The 17,689-nt window shown below is 53.0% G+C and overlaps 5 protein-coding genes across 5 annotated transcripts; 2 read left to right on the top strand and 3 right to left on the bottom strand.

The window, feature by feature from the left end:
• Nucleotides 1–180: 180 nt before the first annotated feature.
• Nucleotides 181–2,121, bottom strand: J7T55_001329 (capsular associated protein; the record flags this gene model as incomplete). The annotated part of the gene is made up of 1 exon (XM_053135389.1): nt 181–2,121. The coding sequence occupies one exon, from the start codon at nt 2,119–2,121 to the stop codon at nt 181–183; it is 1,941 nt and encodes a 646-aa protein (XP_052986968.1).
• A 2,724-nt stretch (nt 2,122–4,845) lies between these two features.
• J7T55_001328 (uncharacterized protein) lies at nt 4,846–6,613 on the top strand (the record flags this gene model as incomplete). The annotated part of the gene is made up of 2 exons (XM_053135388.1): nt 4,846–5,174; nt 5,239–6,613. The coding sequence occupies 2 exons, from the start codon at nt 4,846–4,848 to the stop codon at nt 6,611–6,613; spliced, it is 1,704 nt and encodes a 567-aa protein (XP_052986967.1).
• Nucleotides 6,614–7,575: 962 nt separating this feature from the next.
• Nucleotides 7,576–8,866, bottom strand: J7T55_001327 (uncharacterized protein; the record flags this gene model as incomplete). The annotated part of the gene is made up of 3 exons (XM_053135387.1): nt 7,576–7,656; nt 7,796–8,210; nt 8,619–8,866. The coding sequence occupies 3 exons, from the start codon at nt 8,864–8,866 to the stop codon at nt 7,576–7,578; spliced, it is 744 nt and encodes a 247-aa protein (XP_052986966.1).
• Nucleotides 8,867–11,645: 2,779 nt separating this feature from the next.
• Nucleotides 11,646–13,003, top strand: J7T55_001326 (uncharacterized protein; the record flags this gene model as incomplete). Its single annotated transcript, XM_053135386.1, has 9 exons — nt 11,646–11,753; nt 11,807–11,869; nt 11,931–11,948; nt 12,014–12,132; nt 12,210–12,326; nt 12,402–12,515; nt 12,586–12,690; nt 12,763–12,885; nt 12,952–13,003. 9 exons carry the CDS (start codon nt 11,646–11,648, stop codon nt 13,001–13,003), a joined length of 819 nt encoding a protein of 272 aa, XP_052986965.1.
• An 846-nt stretch (nt 13,004–13,849) lies between these two features.
• J7T55_001325 (uncharacterized protein) lies at nt 13,850–15,226 on the bottom strand (the record flags this gene model as incomplete). The annotated part of the gene is made up of 1 exon (XM_053135385.1): nt 13,850–15,226. One exon carries the CDS (start codon nt 15,224–15,226, stop codon nt 13,850–13,852), a length of 1,377 nt encoding a protein of 458 aa, XP_052986964.1.
• Between the last annotated feature and the right edge of the window lie 2,463 nt (nt 15,227–17,689).

The raw sequence follows: 17,689 nt of genomic DNA, 5'->3' as shown, positions 1-17,689 counted from the left end.
CGCGCGCACCTCTCTCAAAAACGCCCCGACTCCACTGCCGATGAAGGGTTTTCCAACTGGTATCCATGCTTTATGCCTCTGCACCAAAGGAGGGGAAATAGAAGAAGAAAGAAGAAGCAACAAATAGAACGTTAAAGGTCAAATCTCCCCAGTACGCCAGGAACCATCTCGCTCTCTCGCTTAGTGGTTCCTATCTCCAATCAGGTCATCCACCCAGCCCAGCCGATCTCGATTCTCATCGCAGACCCGGGCAAATTCGAGCAACAGCCTCCACACATACAGCAGCATGTCGTCCCTCCTCAGCACCATCTCGCTCCAGCTCTTGCCCGTCTCGGCAATCATCCTCGCGGCGGCGTCGCCCTTCTCGTCGCGCGTGAAGTAGTCGATAATGCCGTACAGGTCCTGCAGCGTATTGTCCATGGGCACAAAGTGCAGCCACGGCTGGAGGCGGTCGTCATGCCACTCGGCGTAGACAGTGCTCTTGATGGGCAGGGAGCTGCTGAGCAGCAGGCCGCGGTAGCGAGCGCTGAAAGAGTTGCCGTCGACATCGGGCATGAACTTGTTGACGTACTGCTCGGCCATGGGTTTGGACTCGACCTCGTGGAAGTAGGGCGCTAGGTACGTGCAGTTAGAGTCCCGCGGGAAGCAGATGAGGTGGTTGAATCCCGCATCTGCGTGCTCCGACAGCCACTGGCCCATCGTTCCCTCGCGCCGGCGGGGGAAGTCGTACTGGTGAAGCGGGGGCATGTCGAACGTCATGGCTCTTGCCCCGTTTCGCTCGAGGTTGGACACGGTGGTGCCGTTGAGCATCTCGATGAGTCGCAGGCGCTGGAAGTGCATCCAGTTGCTCTCCTTGTGCCGGCCTCCGCTTGCGACACCACGCCAAGAAATGCTCGTTGTTTTCTGGTCCCAGGTCGGGCCATGGGATGCGCCGCCGGAGTAGAAGGGGTCTTCTGTGAGGTACATGGCGCCTGGGATGAGGATCTCATTGTTCATAGGCAGTTTGCTTCCGCCGAAGAGGGGGATGAGTTCCTTGGTCGTGGAGAGGCTGAGCGGCTCGATGAATGTGCCGTGCAGTGCGCGTAGGTGAGGCTGAAGGCAGGGATCGGAGGCGGCAGTGAAGTTCTTGACGTAGCCATTCTCGCTGTACTCCGGGTCCCAGTCCTCGGGGAACGCAGGCGGCCACGAGAAGTCGGTCAGTGCGCTGACATTGCGACTTGGGGAGTCTGGCGAGCAGGTGACTCTGGCCAGGTCCCAATACCTTGGCGAGTCTTTGGTGATCCACTGCGGCTGGTAAGCATGGAGCTCTTTGTCGATGTGCATCCACGAGAGTCCCTTGTAGTCCTTGACTACGTCCTCGACTGGTATGACCTTCCTCCAGATCCTTGCCTTCTCGACCAGGTCGTTGATCTCCTCCCAGGGCACCAATATCCGACTCTCGTCCTTGTAGTTGATGGGCATGTCGACCTCGGGCAAGAACATCTCGACTTCCTTGACCAAATCCGTCCAGAGCTGCAACCAGGGCACCCTGCCTTCCGTACTGCCGACGGGTATGGCTTTCCCGTCCCTCACACGTACGACATGCTCCGCGGTGGCAGCCCTGCGCGCAGTTTCCTTGGCGTCGAGGCCCCAGAATGGCTGGAGGTCATGGTAGATGCGATCAAAGAACTTCTCCACAATGACGGCATCATGCTTGAGGGCGTACTCGGCCCATTTGTCGAACCCAGGCGGCGGGTGCCTGCCCCTTCGAACACGGTAGCGAGCGGCAGCACTCCTCAGGTCGGTAGACCGTTGCTTCAGCAGGTCCTCCTGGGCCCGGCGGGCATCTGCAATGATGTCGTCAACCGGATGTGGCCCTGCACTGGCGGCGTCGGAGAGGATGTCGAGCAGCTCGGAGTCGGTGGCAGGTTTCCGCCATGGCGGGGTTATGTCTGACAGTGAAGGAGGGATAAGGCGTGTGGCGGTCTCGGAGGAGCGAAAGAGGAGGAGAGAGGAAAAGAGCAGTGTGAGGCAGCAAGCAACGAAGCAGTAGCGGCCCAGTGAGGGATACGAGAAAATGCGGCGTCGGTTGACGTTGGCCCAACCGCCAGGGCTTATGGGCGACTGGAGTGCTGGGTACATTTGGACTCTGTGTTGCACACTAGACGGGAGGAGCAAAGACTCGAGAGCAGGCGGCAGTCAGTGCCACTCGCGCGCGATCTGTGCGAGTGGCTGGCTTTGTGAGGTGCACGCGATTTTCAGAGCTCGGCCACTTCCGACGAGGCTGGTCTTGTTGTTGTTGGTGGTAGTGATAAGGTGAAGTAGGGTAGGCAAACGAGCGTAGTGGGCACAAATGCACCGCTTTGAGGAAGAGATCTTTGAGCAAGGCTCAGGGCGAACAGAAACCCCCGAGTTGAGAAAAAAAAGAGAACGATCAGCAGCGGGCAGTCACCGAAGGGGGTGAGAGGGTGGCTGGACTGGTCGAAGGCGTTGAATGGGATTGCCACAAGAATGAGCGGGCGTGGGAAGGTGGAGTCGGTCGTGCCTGATGTAGTAGGATATTCATTGGCGATTCATTGAGGTGAGGGTGAGGTGAGGGTGAGAGGGAGCATGGCAAAAGTGAAGCTTCAATTCGATTCAATTCAAGAAGAGGTGTCGGAAGGCCGCAAGCAAACAATCAGAACAATGTGACAATCCGTCAGACGGACAAGACAGACAGACAGAAAAAAGGGAGCAGGGAAATTGAGGAACGTTCCCGAGGTGGGAAAGGCTGGCTGGCTGGCTGGCTGGCTGGCTGGTTGGTTGGTGGGATGCAAGCAAAGGCAGCAAGCAAGCAGGTGCAGCAAGCAGATCGTGTTTGTTGCGTGCGGGCAGGTGTGCGAGCAGGATTGGGAGAGGAAATTGGTGCTAGTCCCAAGTCAGGATGACGGGCGAGAGATGTCAGTGTTCTAGATGCAAGACAATAGGACGGACATGGGCTGGTGGGCTATGGGACTGATGGCAGATCCTTCGGTCGAGCGCTTATTACGAGCCATATACTGTAGTTTCCCCCCCAGTCCACCCAAAATGATGCGCCGCTTGGCGTTTAGCCTGGACCTCCCTTTTGGTAGGCTGGCACGGCTAGTAGGCTGCATAGGCCAGATAGGGACCCCTCGGGGGCACTAAGAGGGGTCGAGACAGAGAGGCCTCTTGGAAATTATGACGGGATCAGGGAGCTGGCGATCGAAATGCGGGTTGATCTCTTGCTCGCCGTTGGCTTTTGCGCGTCAGCCCGTCAGCCCTGGACGTTTCCAGTCGGACTGTCAGACTGTGTGCGACTGTCTGTCTGGTCCGATCGGATCTGCGCCTCCTTTCTGATCAATGAGCTCTGCAGCTTTGCAACTATGCAGCTCTCCTCACGGTCGCAGCAGGTTGTGGCGTGTGGCTGCGTGTGTGGGACGCAAGCAAAAAGCGCAGAAGGATTCCGACAATGTTCCAAGATGAGCCAATCGACTGCAAGCCGTCAGGCTGGTATGCCCGTCAGCTTGTCTGCTTGTCTGCCTGGCGTGCGAAGACTGTCAGATTGTAACAGTAACAGTACGGATGTCCCAGACCAGACTGCCAGGCCAAGCAAGGGTTGCGTGTGGCTAATCAAGGGCGTCCTGGCTTCAATGGCGTCGTGCATCATCCTGCATGCGAGTGTGGCACCCTGCCCCGACCCGAGATTGCGTCGCGATTGAGCGGGACAAGAGCTCAAAAAAGGCTGAATACTAAATCCCTCCCCTTTCCCGTCTAGATGAGACGACGTGCAGTTGGACGTTGATGGACGTCGGTCTGTCGCTAAGTCAGTCGGTGTCAGGGTCCAGGTTCAAGAAGGTCAATTTGTTAGCCTGGGTTCATTAAATCATTAAACTTCGGATGGATCTGAGCTTCCTGGCCTTCATGGTCTCCAAGAGCGTGAGCACTGACTCTTTTCTTGTCAGATCCCTCCTAGGTTTGCCCCAAGGTTCCCCCAAAAGGTTCCTCCCACAGACGCGACCGTTGCCTTGTCACCACCTGCCAAACCCCAAATCTTGAGATTGAAAATCCTACCTAACCCGTTCGTCCAACCTCTTGGGTCCGGCCCAGTCCTTCTCGCTAAGAGCTGGCCGTGCTAAGGTTTTGACTTGGGAGTCTTGGGAATGCTTGTTGTCACTCCGTCTCCCAGGTTTTTGGGTCACCGCCAACATCATCATTCAGGCTGACGCGACATCACAGCATCGTCACAGCATCTCTCTCGATAACGTGCTGACAAAGAGTCTTGGTACATGCACCTTGGATTTTGCGTTCTGGATGCATCGTCCACACTTGTCATGTGTAGAGTGGCACGCGAGTCAATTTTCGCCGGGCAGACGTCGATCCTCCATCAATCTGCCTTTTTTTTCTCTCCTTTGCCGATTGCATCCCGATCACCGGCCCACATCGCCGCCCCCCACCTCCCCTCCCACTCCGGTAGCCGGCAACCCTCCCACATAATCGATCACTTGGACACCGACTCCCTCCCAACACCATCTGCCGCCAGCTACTGTCTTCTGATCGCACCATCTTCATCGCCGGCATCCAATTGGCCTCCCTGTCGACACCATGCCGGCTATGTCTGCCATCTTGCCTACGGGCTGCCCTATCAATCGCACCCCACTCCGCATCCTCGAGTTGCCTATCGCCGGATAGTACTAGGAGCATGTGGCCGGTGGTATCATCGCTTTGAGACATCCGGCATAGCTACAGAGACATATGGCGAGGTAGGCGGTATTTTCTGCTAGCTATCGTCTTCTTCGAGTGAAGAAGCTACGTCGTCGTTGGTTTTTCCTTTCTAGCCGTTCAATCGCAGTCGATTGATCCTGCAAGATGCATTTCTCTTTGCTAGCTTTAACTGCGCCTCTGGCCCTGGCATCTTCCATTCCTAGGCACAGGGGCAATGGCCAGGAGCTCGATAACAGTGCTGCAGACTTCGAGTGCGACCTTCCCAGCCCTCTCGAACCCTCTGGCGATGGCCTTCAATCGGCCCAGAAGCTCTTCGGCTCCAAGGCAGCCTTGACGAAGCAGGTCGAGAGGCATTCAGCGCTCGTCAAAGTGCCTTCGATCTGCTACGACGACCTTGGACCCTTCGACGAGGATCCACGATGGAAGCCTTTCTACGAGTTTCATGATGTGCTGGCCGACACCTTCCCTCTGGTGTAAGTCTCCCTCTAGAACGAACAGAAATCGAAGAAAAAAGCCCCTGACATCCAATCTCTACAGGCATCAGCACTTTACTCGCGAGAAAATCAACACATTCGGCCTGCTTTACACCCTGCACGGCTCAGACCCGTCTCTCAAGCCGCTCATGCTCACTGCGCACCAGGATGTGGTCCCGGTAGCAGACGCTTCGACATGGACACACCCACCCTTCGATGCATACTTCGACGGGACCTGGCTCTGGGGCCGCGGGTCCTCTGATGACAAGAACAGCATGACATCGCTGCTTTCCGCTATTGAAACTCTCCTGGCCCAGGGTTGGTCCCCTAAGCGGACAGTCCTGCTGGCCTTTGGCTTTGATGAGGAGTGTTCCGGACTCAAGGGCGCGGGCTCCATCGCTGCACACCTGAAAAGCGTCTGGGGCGAGGACTCGCTCGCCATCGTCCTTGACGAAGGCGGAATGGGGCTTCAACAAATCGACGACGTGCTGTACGCGCTCCCCGCTGTCACCGAGAAGGGCCATGTGGATATCTGGCTTGAGCTGCACGTCCAAGGCGGACACAGCTCCATTCCATTCCCGCACACGGGCATCGGTATCATCAGCGAGGCCGTGGTTGCGCTGGAGTCCCATCCATACGAGCCTCTGCTTATCAAGGACTCGCCGATCTACAACCACTACGTCTGTCAGGCTCGCTACAGCCCCAAGGCCGAGCCCGAGGTCACGAGGCTGCTGGAGAAGGGCGATCTCAAGACCCTGGCCAAGGAACTGGCGTCCCAGGACAGGCCTACAAACTTCAGACTACAAACCAGCCAGGCCGTGGACTACATCAGCGGAGGGCAGAAGATCAACGCCATGCCCGAGGTCATCAAGGCGGGCGTCAACTACCGCGTGGCGCCACAAAACTCAATCGGCGAGATCATGCACAACATCGTCGAGCATATAAGCCCCATCGTGAAGAAGTACAACCTAGCCGTCAAGGCATTCGAGAAGGACGACGAGTACGCAAGCTACGCGCTCGAGCGAGGCTTGGAGACTGTGAAGCCGGCGTACGACGTCGACTACAACGGCACGCTGATCCTGACGTCGAGCCAAAAGACCCTCTTGGCGCCAATCTCGCCCACCGCGGGCGACGCCGTGTGGGACGTCTTCTCGGGCACGATCCAGCACGCCTTCGCCTTCCCCAGTGGCACCGTCGTCCCTGTTGGCGAGCTCATGACCGGCAACACCGACACCCGCCACTACCTGAGCCTCACGCCCAACGTCTACCGCTGGACGCCCGTGCGCCAGGGCGGCAATACGGGCGCGCACACCATCGACGAGGGCGTCGACATGAATGTGCACATGGAGCTCGTGCGGTTCTATTATGACTTTGTGAGGAACTTTGATGCTTCCGGGGTGGCGAAGAAGGAGGCTGTGTCTGGCGAGGTTGAGTTGTAGGTTGCTGGGAGAGTAGGTGAGTTTGTGCCGGTATGGCTCCACTCACGATAGGGGCGCCGAGCGAGATTGTCGTGACCGCGGGCCTCATAGGTTCTCTTGGGGGGTGTACGTGTGTTTTCCTGGCGGCCCGAGATGTTGGCAAGCAGATGTCATGTGATCTAGTCAACTGAAAAATGAAACGTATGGTCATTTAACATTTGAACATTGCACATTGTCCGTTCCCAAGGGTCCCATCTCAACACATCGATAGTCAATGACGATACGGGCAGTGACCATGCCAATGACTCCGGACAGAGACCACCTAACACAACAATGACAATCTATATATGATTCTGTTTCCTAGGCCCGCACAATACCTAATACCCAGGTATCTTGTGCCTCTTACTTTCTTCGACTTTGTATCTGAGGCATAGGCTAGCAGGTAGTAGAATCACATGCTTCCTCGAATTGCGAGCCCCGACTCAGCGCCAGGATCCAGAGAGCCAGATGTACGCAGAGTTGTCTTATCTAATGGGACGGAACGGGTACAGTCAAGAAGGGAGAATTGAGGCGCTGATTGGAAAATGGAAAGAACCTACAAATCTGGGGGCCATGTTCTGTGGGAATGGGTAAGTTATATGTCTTTCTACAACGCTTTCTCACCTTGATATTGGAAAGCCTTGGGGATAATTACATGGCGCTCGGAGGTTTGGTTCGACGAGCAAAGCTTGGTGTATAAGCATTTGCTTGTGAATTGAGAAAGCTGAAATAATCTGCGCGTTACTCGTGTTAATCATCCGCAAACGTTGATGAGTTTGACCAAGAGCGAAGAAAGTATATGAATCCGTTGCACCTGAATGAATCGGAATACGGCGCTGCTCAACTGTTCAACCATGGATCCCGAAGAAGTTGCTCTGCTGTTTTCCTGTCTTCTGGACGCCACTGAAGCAGTCCCCTCATGAACATCAGGAAGTCCTCCTTTTCTACTCCTTCCAGAAATCTTTCTCTCCTTTCAAATCCGGCTGCTTGAGGGAGGGGAACGTCACCATCGCGTACCCATTGACCTGTATGGGTAGTGCTATTAGTAAATTACTCACTGGGATGCCGAATTCCGAGGTTATGACTACCGTCTTCAGAAAAGAACTCGCGGCTCCTGATACCGCGGACAAGCAAGTCGGGGGGTGGCGGTCCCAGCAAGCTTACCACCTCTGCAAGGTGCGCGCAGGTGGAGTATCCATTTCCATCAGGATCGTCGCCACAGAAGAGATGCTCTCCCTCAAAAAGATCCCAAATCATGCAGCCAACGTTCCATATATCCGCAGGGTAGCTCCAATCCGCCTCGAGCATTACCTCCGGTGATCTGTATACGTTCGGTTGCACATCGTGGTTGTGTGTTTCAGTTCCGCTCTCAGCCGCACCCAAGTCGCTGAGTACTGCTGCACCGAACTTGCGAGGTAGGTCGAAGCGCCGCGACTTGTACACGGGATGTCCATTGACGAGTTTCCGAGGGGAAGGGGCTCGAAGCTCCTCTCGGGTGAAACTATGCAGTATTTCGTCGTCGGCGATCTCTTGCAGGATATTGTCGGCTTTGATGTCTGTGTGGACGAGCTTGCACTCCCTGTGTAAGTAGTCAAGGCCGAGTAAGATATGCTGCAGCCCGGCTTTCAGCAAGTCTACCGTGAAGCGATGGCTGGGGTTGCGTTGCAGTAAGTCCTTCCAGCTTTCCCACATGGGCTTCTGCACGATGCAGTGATGTTCTACATGGGAATTAAGGGCTGCCTCCGGGGGGTTCGGAAGGGTAAAGATGTCCAAGGCCGTTCGTATGTGTCTTCTCCCGGGATGCGAGATACTAGCTCCGTTGATTTGTTGGTAAATTGTGAACTCATTCTGTGCGGATATTCCGCTGATATAGACCTTCAACGTTACATGACCGTGGTTTCTACTCACCATCAGCATTTTACCTCTAGACCTGTCTTTGCTCCCTCTTCCTGAAGAGCAGTGCCTTTGTTGACCAGGGTCGACCTACTGAAGGTTTCGGGCCAGCCACACTGTTGAAGTTGTTCCAAAGCCCAGCTTTCCGAGAACTTGGTATTTGGCATGGTAAACGTCGCCGATTCGCACCGGGTAGAATCTTCCTGAGCCGAATGTGTCAAAATGCTCCTCCTCGACCAATTGAGACTCCGGAATCAACTTGTAACCCGATGATGGGAAGTTCACTGGCGCCAGAGGTTTTCGTCGGATAAGGGCCTTCGCCCATTTCACAATAGATGTCATGACTATGGTCAGGGTGGATCAGAAAAATTTTGCAAGGTTAGTCACGAAGCTGTTGGCTCAGATTCAGCTCGTGTACTGGCTGAATCATCTCTGTGGTAAGGCAGCCACCCATTCGAGGGCTAGGGTGGCCAATACAACCTGCCGGCGCAGACAAAGTTACACATCTGCGACAAAGTAAATTGAAGGGAAATTGTCCATGGAGCTGCAGTGCAGCTAATGAAGCTAATCGGGAGAGGGGGACCAGTGTTCCATTACTGGTTTGCATTTTCATTACATCCCAGTGTTCCGGGCAGAACAATGGCCGTTTGCATGACAAGTACATCATAGAACTTTCCTTCGAATCGAATCTGCAGCTCCTTCTTACCACCAAACAATCCACATCATCACACATCACCACCTCATCGAGGACTGCCGCCTTTGCTTGGTGCCCAAAATCCTAGCTGCTCAAATGCCATCAGTACCACCGTTCTGGCACGATGTATCGCTGCTCATAAAACATTATGCTGCGGCCGTAGAAGAGTCTGCTGGCAGATGAAATGACTTCGACGTAAATTTTCAGATATGTTTATCCATCCAGCTAAAAAGCCTCTGTGTTCATTATGTACTGTGGATGTATGGCTGCCATTACCGTAGACGGGGTAGCCAGGGCGCCCTAATGCTCAGCTTCGGACAGGCTATGGGATTCATAGCCCGAGAGCGAGAGCTTCCTGGCATGGATAACTACAAATCACCGAAGAAGTTTGGATTTCAATACTAATTTTATGCGAATCGCTCGTTGTTAAAACAATACGGCTATGGCTACTGTGCAAGCCGGCTCATAAGACGGCTGCGCTCTCGTTTCGTCCTTTCTGGCTGAAGACTTATGAATCGTATGCTTCCGCCTCGGAAAAATTCTTATGGGTGGCCGGTGATCAAGGACTTTGAGGGTTCGCTTTCGCTTATCAATGAGAAATGTGATATGAACGGGGACCTGTCCAAGGGGGAGTTTTGCTCGAAGTGTCCAACTGTACCTAAGTACATTGAAGATGTATGATTGCCAATAGAAAAAGATGTACTCGAAATATTGTCTGGGACGCCTGCCGAGGTATACAGAGGAGGTGACTTGGTCAAATTTGGCAGAGACGAGCAGAGACAGCTTGTCTCTTGTCATCGTTGAGAGCGTTGATCATGCAGAATGTCAATACTCAGCAGGCCGCCTTGCCCTCGCTAAGTTGGAGGCGCGTCCACCCTCGTGGGAAACAGTAGCAAAACAGGAGGCATGCCACGATCGTCTTGTTCTTCTCGGCCGTCTCTCGGATCGTCTTTAGCATCTCCACCCTCAAGGGGGTTTCTAGTTTCTTGCCTTGATTATCTGTCGCGTCAAAGGGACTTTCTACAAGTCAACGAACCTGTTGTTCCACGACTCATCATCCACCATTCTCGTCTGAGTCCTAAGTCGGCTAGAGAAGCTTACGAATGCATCCATATCTTCCGATCAAGCACACTGACGCCGTTCCCGCATGTGAAATAATGTCTATGAATAACTTCCTCGTAACGTACACGTCAACACACGTACGTGGCCATATAGTCTATGTTCTGTCGTTGTTGAGATACAGCACCATCAGAGTGCCGACTCAAGCGTAGTTTGTGCTCCGCCACACGGCATCGTTTCACGTTACTGTCCACGATGCTGATCGCGCTCCCGTGCCCAACGTATCTGTCAGAATGCAAAACCCCCGACCGCAACCCTAAATCCCCTCTAAGACTACTAGACCCCTCCATATCGGAGTCCATATTGTTCGACAACATTATCGTATGAGCTTGATTTATTTATATCTTTGTGCTCAGAATAAGTGTGTGATTGCAAATATATCAAAATCATAATTGGAATCCAAGGTTGTGGTGGGTAAGAACTTGCAAGAACTGCGGTGTACTGATCCAATACTAAGCTACGGTTCGGTAGTTTTTGAATTCTGACAGGGCATTCGAAAGTGTCAACCTCTTGGCGCCGAGCTGTCAGCATCCTCTGTCCCGTCACAGGCCCAGGGTGCGGGTATCGGCAACTAATTGCGCTTCGCGCCATTCAACACTCGATTACGAGCCGCATTGAAGCCCGGCCCGGACTGCAACCCTCCCTGCCTACTACGACGTCGATGAAACCTGGCGCATTACAACCGCTGAATAGACTTATTTTCGTCCCAAATACGATCAGACGATTGAAACGCCAAGCCTCAAACAATCACGCCAAGCCTCAAACGATCACGCCAAGCTTTCAAACATCCATCGATGCGAGATGCCACTGCCTGAAACCACTCGCGAGGCTCCTCGACGGCTCGACGCACAGGCAGGCGCGAAGTACCTGGAGAGCCTGGCCAGACACCACTGCCGCACGGGCGGTAGCCTGCCCCCAGGTTCTCGAGTTGGGATGGAGGTGCATGTGGTTGTGCCTCACTCCCCATGGGCTGCTCGTCCGCGCATATTCTCACCAACATTGAGCAGTTTTAGTCGAGGGGGTTTCATCCAGAGGCGGATCTCTCCTGATGACGAACTTTGCCGATGTCTCACTCGTGCAGAAGTGGTTACAACGAACCTGCTTTCCGTGATTCCCAAACCTTGCCAGGACCTGCGTATAAAGGACTGACAGGTCGGACGTCTTGGCATCAGTCTTGGCCTTTCTCATTGTGCACTCTTTTCTATCCTTTCTATCCTGATTCGATTTGTCTTTCACTTATCTGAGTCTTGCCGCTTTTGTATTTTTTGACAGATTCAACCCCCTGGTGGGCCATTATACATCAACACAATGCAGACCCCGTCCCTCGTTCAGGTCATTGCTGCGGCTTTGGCAGCCTCGACGGCTGTCTCGGGCTTCCAGGCCCCAAGCACTAACTCGGTGTCTCGACGGGCTGTGGTAAGACTCAACAAACTCTCTCTCGTGGTCCCATGCTGACTTTATAACCTCAGGCTGCGGTTGCCGCTCTTGCTGTTCCTGCCCTGGCGGCACCTCTTGAGGAGGAACCAAAGATCGTGAGTCCTTATATCACTGACAGCGGCGTGGTCTTACAATACTAATCCCTTTTCTCTACAGGTCGAAATCGCGGCTCGCGTTAGTTCAAGCCGATCTCGTGCTTTTGAGAAACGGACTTGAAGAAGACTAACCACTGGCAACAGAACCCGGCCAAGGGAAAGAAAGGCAAGAAGGGAAAGAAGGCCAAGGCCGCTGCCCGTGCTATCGATGAGGAAGACGATGAGGACGACGACGATGATGTGACCGATCTCCAAAGCCGCCAGTAAGCCTCGGACAACAATATTCAAGTGACGGGTGACCTCACGGGTCTATCAATCTTGGAACTGACACTATGTAAAGGCCGGCCAAGAAGAAGAAGAAGGGCAAGAAGGCTAAGGCTGCCGCCGCTACCGCTGCCCGTGACGTCGTCGACGATGAAGATGAGGACGATGAGGACGTCGACCTCGAGAAGCGTCTGTGAGTCTGAACACTATTTATTTCATGATGGAGGGCCTTTATTCCTGATTGAGTAACTGACTATCTACTCACAAGGCCCGCCAAAAAGAAGAAGAAGGGCAAGAAGGCCAAGGCTGCTGCTGCAGCCCGCGCTGTCGCCGAGGACGACGACGACGATGATGAGGAGGACGCTGATCTCGAGAAGCGCCAGTGAGTTCGAACACCACCTCATGACGAGGGGACCTGTTGTCAAAGTCGTAGCTGACCATCTATTCACAAGGCCTGCTAAGAAGAAGAAGAAGGGCAAGAAAGCTAAGGCTGCTGCTGCTGCCCGTGACGTCGCTGAGGAGGACGACGAGGATGATGATGATCTCGAGAAGCGCCAGTGAGTTTCGACAACGATTTGTGTGTGAGATGAGCCCATCGCGTCCTAGAAGCTGACCCACTGCTCTCTAAGGCCCGCCAAGAAGAAGAAGAAGGGCAAGAAGGCCAAGGCTGCCGCCGCCGCTCGCGATGTCGCCGAGGCTCGCGATGCCGCCGAGGACCTTGACGAAGACGACGATGACCTCGAGAAGCGCCAGTAAGTCTCATCATTTCTTTTATTTCAAATCGTACAAGGAACATAACTGAATCGCGCTCTACACAGGCCTGCTAAGAAGAAGGGCAAGAAGGGCAAGAAGGCGAAGGCTGCTAACTGAGGCCAAGAAGCGGGCCCGGAGAGGACTGCTTGACTGACCGAAATGTAGAGGACTTGCTTGCTGAAACCTCAATAATAAGTCGTGTAGTCCTGGATCGATATTTGCTTGGATGATTTATCTGCCCGATCAGTTCGGTTCTTGCTTCAGTAGCTCTGTTTATTGGTGGAGGACGAGCAAGTCGAGTCTCTGTGAAGACTGCCATTGACGAACGACATTCGCAGTGCTAGGGAGACCTTCTTTGGGAAGACACGAGAGAATTTCAGTTTCCTGGCATAAGTTCTAGGTTGAAAAAGTGCATATGGTGATCAAAAAAACGAATGAAGATCCCGATACACGAAAGCGGGATTTTGAAACTCGCAAGTGTGAGAGACGAGCCAAAATGGGGCGATGCAGCCCTTTTTCGGAACTCGTCCCAATTCAAAGGATGAGAGAGGATTGGGGGAGAAGAGGGCCGCGAAGAGCCGCACAGCATGCACCTGAGCAGCGGAAGCGGCACGAGCCGAGGAGACTCAGCGGTCACTATGTCGACGAAGCAACCGTACTGGACCTTAACATACCTACCAACTGCAACGGAGCGTGTCAAGCACGCTACTACTACCAAGCAGTCCGACACTGTGTTGGAAGGAAAAGATGACATTAGCACAATCACGAAGAATAGCAGCCAGAGTAGTAGCACTAACAAACGAACACGATGACAACAACGACACCCAGTGCTCACAACGGAGTCAGAGCAGCACCACCGTAAGCACAGCGGCCCAGGTAACTTGAACCAAATGACTTAGGAAAAAGTGATGCATATTCATTAGTGCAGTTAAGCTGGATCGAGACTCATGTATAAGGTTCAAACTATTTAGAAAATTGCCACCAGTCAACATTGAACAGTGGATCAGCGCCATCGCCCCGGAAAACAAGGAACAAATCATGAACTCCGACGGCATCGGTCACGGGGCACGAAATAGTGACCCACGATTGCCAGCTTCCGGTGTTAGACGCCAAGCAAGTGCCTATGAGTGTGCCCGATACACTATCAAGGCGCAACTCAATCTCACCCCCCGCCAGTGCAGAGGCGACAGATGCAGTATAGAGTGTAGCGCCAGTCCCAAAGTCAACTCCTTCTACCTTGATGTAGTCGCCCTCATTAACCCAGCACACATTTAGACCACCTTCGCTGCAAACTTCTGTCTCTATACCAGAGGACCAAGCCATTGTCTCAGCCTCTTGACGTATGTAAGGGTCGAGGGATCCAACCTGAGATGGACCATCCGTAGTCATTGGAATAAGAGGGAACGAGCCGTTCGAGCTGTAGGTGAAGCTCTCCACAGCGACGGATCGTGTAAAACCACCACCACCAGGTAAGGCACCATTGTGATAGAAAAAATATGAAGTGCCGCCAAAGTCAATGACCCCCGGATGATTGGTGAAACTAGCGCCTTGCGCTTCCATGATCAAGCCACCATAGGTCCAAGGCCCAGTGGCACTAGGACCTGTTGAATAGCGAATGTCTTCCGGACAGCAGTTTGCTGCATAAACAAGATAGTATGTTCCATCGCGCTTGTAAATCCAGGGACCTTCCTCGAAAGTCGTGTTGCGATTCGGATTGCCTTCTCGCGTTCCGAAGCCAGCAGTCGTGAGTTCCACTTGCGTGACCTCGCCACTGTATGATACCATGTCTTCGTTTAGCTTCACGTACCAGAGGTTTGGATTACCCCAGTACATGTAAGCTTGGCCATCATCGTCGATAAAGACTGTCGGGTCGATTTCCCCGTTCTCCACAAACGGACTTCCTATAGCATCTCGAAAGGGTCCCGTAATGCTATCACTGACACCGACACCGATAGCCATACTACCCCCGGTGCGCGTAACTGGAACGTAGTAATAGAACTTGTTGTTCCGCTCGATGACCTGGCCCGCCCATGCATTAGCAGCGGCCCAGGCGAAGGTTTGTACGTTCATAGGTGACTCGTGGTGTTGCCAATTGACCATATCCTCGGATGAGAACAAACGCCAATCGCGCATGTCGTAGGTTGTCGCGCCATCCTCATCGTGTCCAGTGAATACATAAACGCGGCCGTCGTGGACGAGCGGTGCTGGATCTGCCGTATAGATAGTTTGCACAATTGGGTTGTCTGCTTGAACGCCGCTCAGGGACGCGATGATACCCAGCAATGCTTGGGCAATGATGACAACGGCACTTCCTGCCGGCCAAGACTTGGACATCGTCATGTTGGTAATATCTAGCGGGACTGGTATTTGTAAATAACAGTGATGCTCTGGTGTCCAGATGAGAAGAGCAATTATAACCTAAGCGTTGCCTCTGTCACAACGAACAATCTGAGCACTTATCAGCAGACGCTCTTATATATTCAGTTTTATATACATCATCTTGGCACCAGAAGGACGGGGCTTCACGGGCGCGCCGTCGCCGTCGCTGTTCAGGTGCATAGCTTGCCTTGAGGTCGGGTACTAAGATCAGCCAAGGTGCGGAAACAAGGTATAGCGCCCAGAACTGTGATGTGAGCCTCTTCGTTCTTGCTTCCAACCGCACCAGTCGGCTAAAGCGACCACAAGTGTGATATCTGTCAGCATACTACGCACATATTTTGCGTTACATGAAAGTGGAGGTACGTAACATCACGATCGACAGTTCGCGCTAAAGACATGATGCGCTGTGATAAACCTGTCACAAAGCATCTGTCGGGCGGGATTGGTCTGATGTTTCTAGACCTCCAAAGTCTTTCCCCACGGGGTCCCCACATTCTCGCTATAACATTCGTGAGTCGCGACGAAGGACCGCACAGTTAATCGAATTTAAGCCGCCAATACAGTAATCCCAGTCCAGCTGATTCTTCCAATCCAATTGGCAGTCATCTCCTACGAGGTTTCTTTCACGATTAAGCGCTTAAATAGAATTAGTCAGTCGAAACAGGTAACTCACGCTGTGAAGCGGCCCTGCGATGAAGAGAATTAGACTCGATTCACTACTTGAGAAGGCCTCTGCTCTGGTCGGATTCGTCACTGCCCAGGTCCACTGACTGCAGCCTCATCAATAATTTCATTCCATATATCCGCTGCAATGAACATGAAGCATCGAACAGCAAAATAGTCCCGGAGTGCTAGATCTGCCCAGTTGTGCTCGCAAGTCATAGCGCAAGTTCCGTCTCCGCATAATGTTGGCCTGTTGCCGTTCAGTTCCAGCTCCACCCGTAAGCCTCGCCGCCTGATGGACAGTAAAGTCCCGAACCTATAGCCTTTGCACGCCACGTAAACCAAAACAGAGTTTTACATCGTATCTTCAATGCCTACCTTCTGCCGGTCTTGTTGGGATGCGACTGGTAGATGCCAAAAAGCCGTAGTGTGTCGCTTTCAAAGTGTGGATCTCAAAACTCATTGCACTACAACCCCATTCATTAGGCACAGACACGATGTTTTCGTGATGAGTCTGATCGCCCGTATCCTCAGTCACACGAAGTCGAACCTTCAGAGTATTGTAGAGAAAGCACTCCAAAATCCACGTGGTTGTTATGAGTGAGAGAAAGCGCAGCGAAGCCTCTAAGTCTGCCACGTTAGATGGGCTGCTCATGTCTACTTTGAAGTCAAACAGAGAATGGATTTGTCGTCTTCCAATAAAAGAAAGTCCAGTATGACCGTTCAGAGTCCTGGCAGTGCGTCACCATCATCGGTGAGATTGCCTTAGGATGGAACCACTTCCAAATCTCCCAACGACACGACTGAGAATGAGCCGTCCCGCGGAGCTCGCCGTTATACAAGACTGCCGGTGGTTCGAATGACCGAGACAGAAGCGTCAAGGTCGGGATCTAAGTTGAAAGGAAGGTCGCCTGGTATTGTTGGTCAATCTGCGGCGGTCGATATCCTCCATTCATCTTGCCTCTGCCCAGTGCCAGTGTAGGCCACTGATGTCCGCCACACACGACTGGAAAGAGAACACTTCCTCGGCCCATCGGGTGAATATTATAAATCTGGATCCGGCCGAGTTGCAAGTGCTATTCCCCACCAACTACTATTTGAGTGTTCACAGAGATCGGTGTGACCCACGGTCCATGTAAAGCTGGTCAGCCGTACTTCTGTCTGAACGAGGGGCCTTGACAAGACAAGCTAAGTCATTATTAGGTGGGTAGGACGAATTACAATCTACGTCTCTTACACAGAATCAGTTATCCACATCTGATGCTCTAGTTACTAAATTGTCAGAACTCATTATGCAATTCGTCAGCCTCCCATGCGCGACCTGTTGATCACCGGCTAAATTGGATCAATTTACCCGGTTCCATTGTGGGTGGAAAGTCAACCGCTCCAGGATTCGCAGGCATCTTCCGGGTGCCCCGCAAACCGGCTTGGAAATTAAGGATATTCCTATGTTGAGCCACCGAATATGTGGCGTTGAGTATGGGACTGAAACTGGATTATCATGCGCACCAACCAGAGGTAAAATGTTCTGTCTTTTCGCTGGCAGAGAGAGGGAAGGCAAGGTACGGGCGGCTATCCTCGCAGCCTTTGATTGGTACGCATGCCATGCTCAAGAACTCTATACTTATCATGTAGTGATCTACGGCGAAACATTGATCTTTACAGACAGTTTCTACAGTATATAATTCACAAAGAAATGCGTTCATTTGATTGACACTGGACTCCGAGTCCTACGAGCACTACTTTACAAGCGGAACAATC

The sequence above is a fragment of the Diaporthe amygdali genome (assembly GCF_026229845.1).
Source record: "Diaporthe amygdali strain CAA958 chromosome Unknown NODE_54_length_279735_cov_64_132730, whole genome shotgun sequence".
NCBI lineage: Eukaryota > Fungi > Ascomycota > Sordariomycetes > Diaporthales > Diaporthaceae > Diaporthe > Diaporthe amygdali.
The sequence above is the reverse complement of the archived record's forward strand: the minus strand, read 5'-3'. Positions and strand labels throughout refer to the sequence as shown.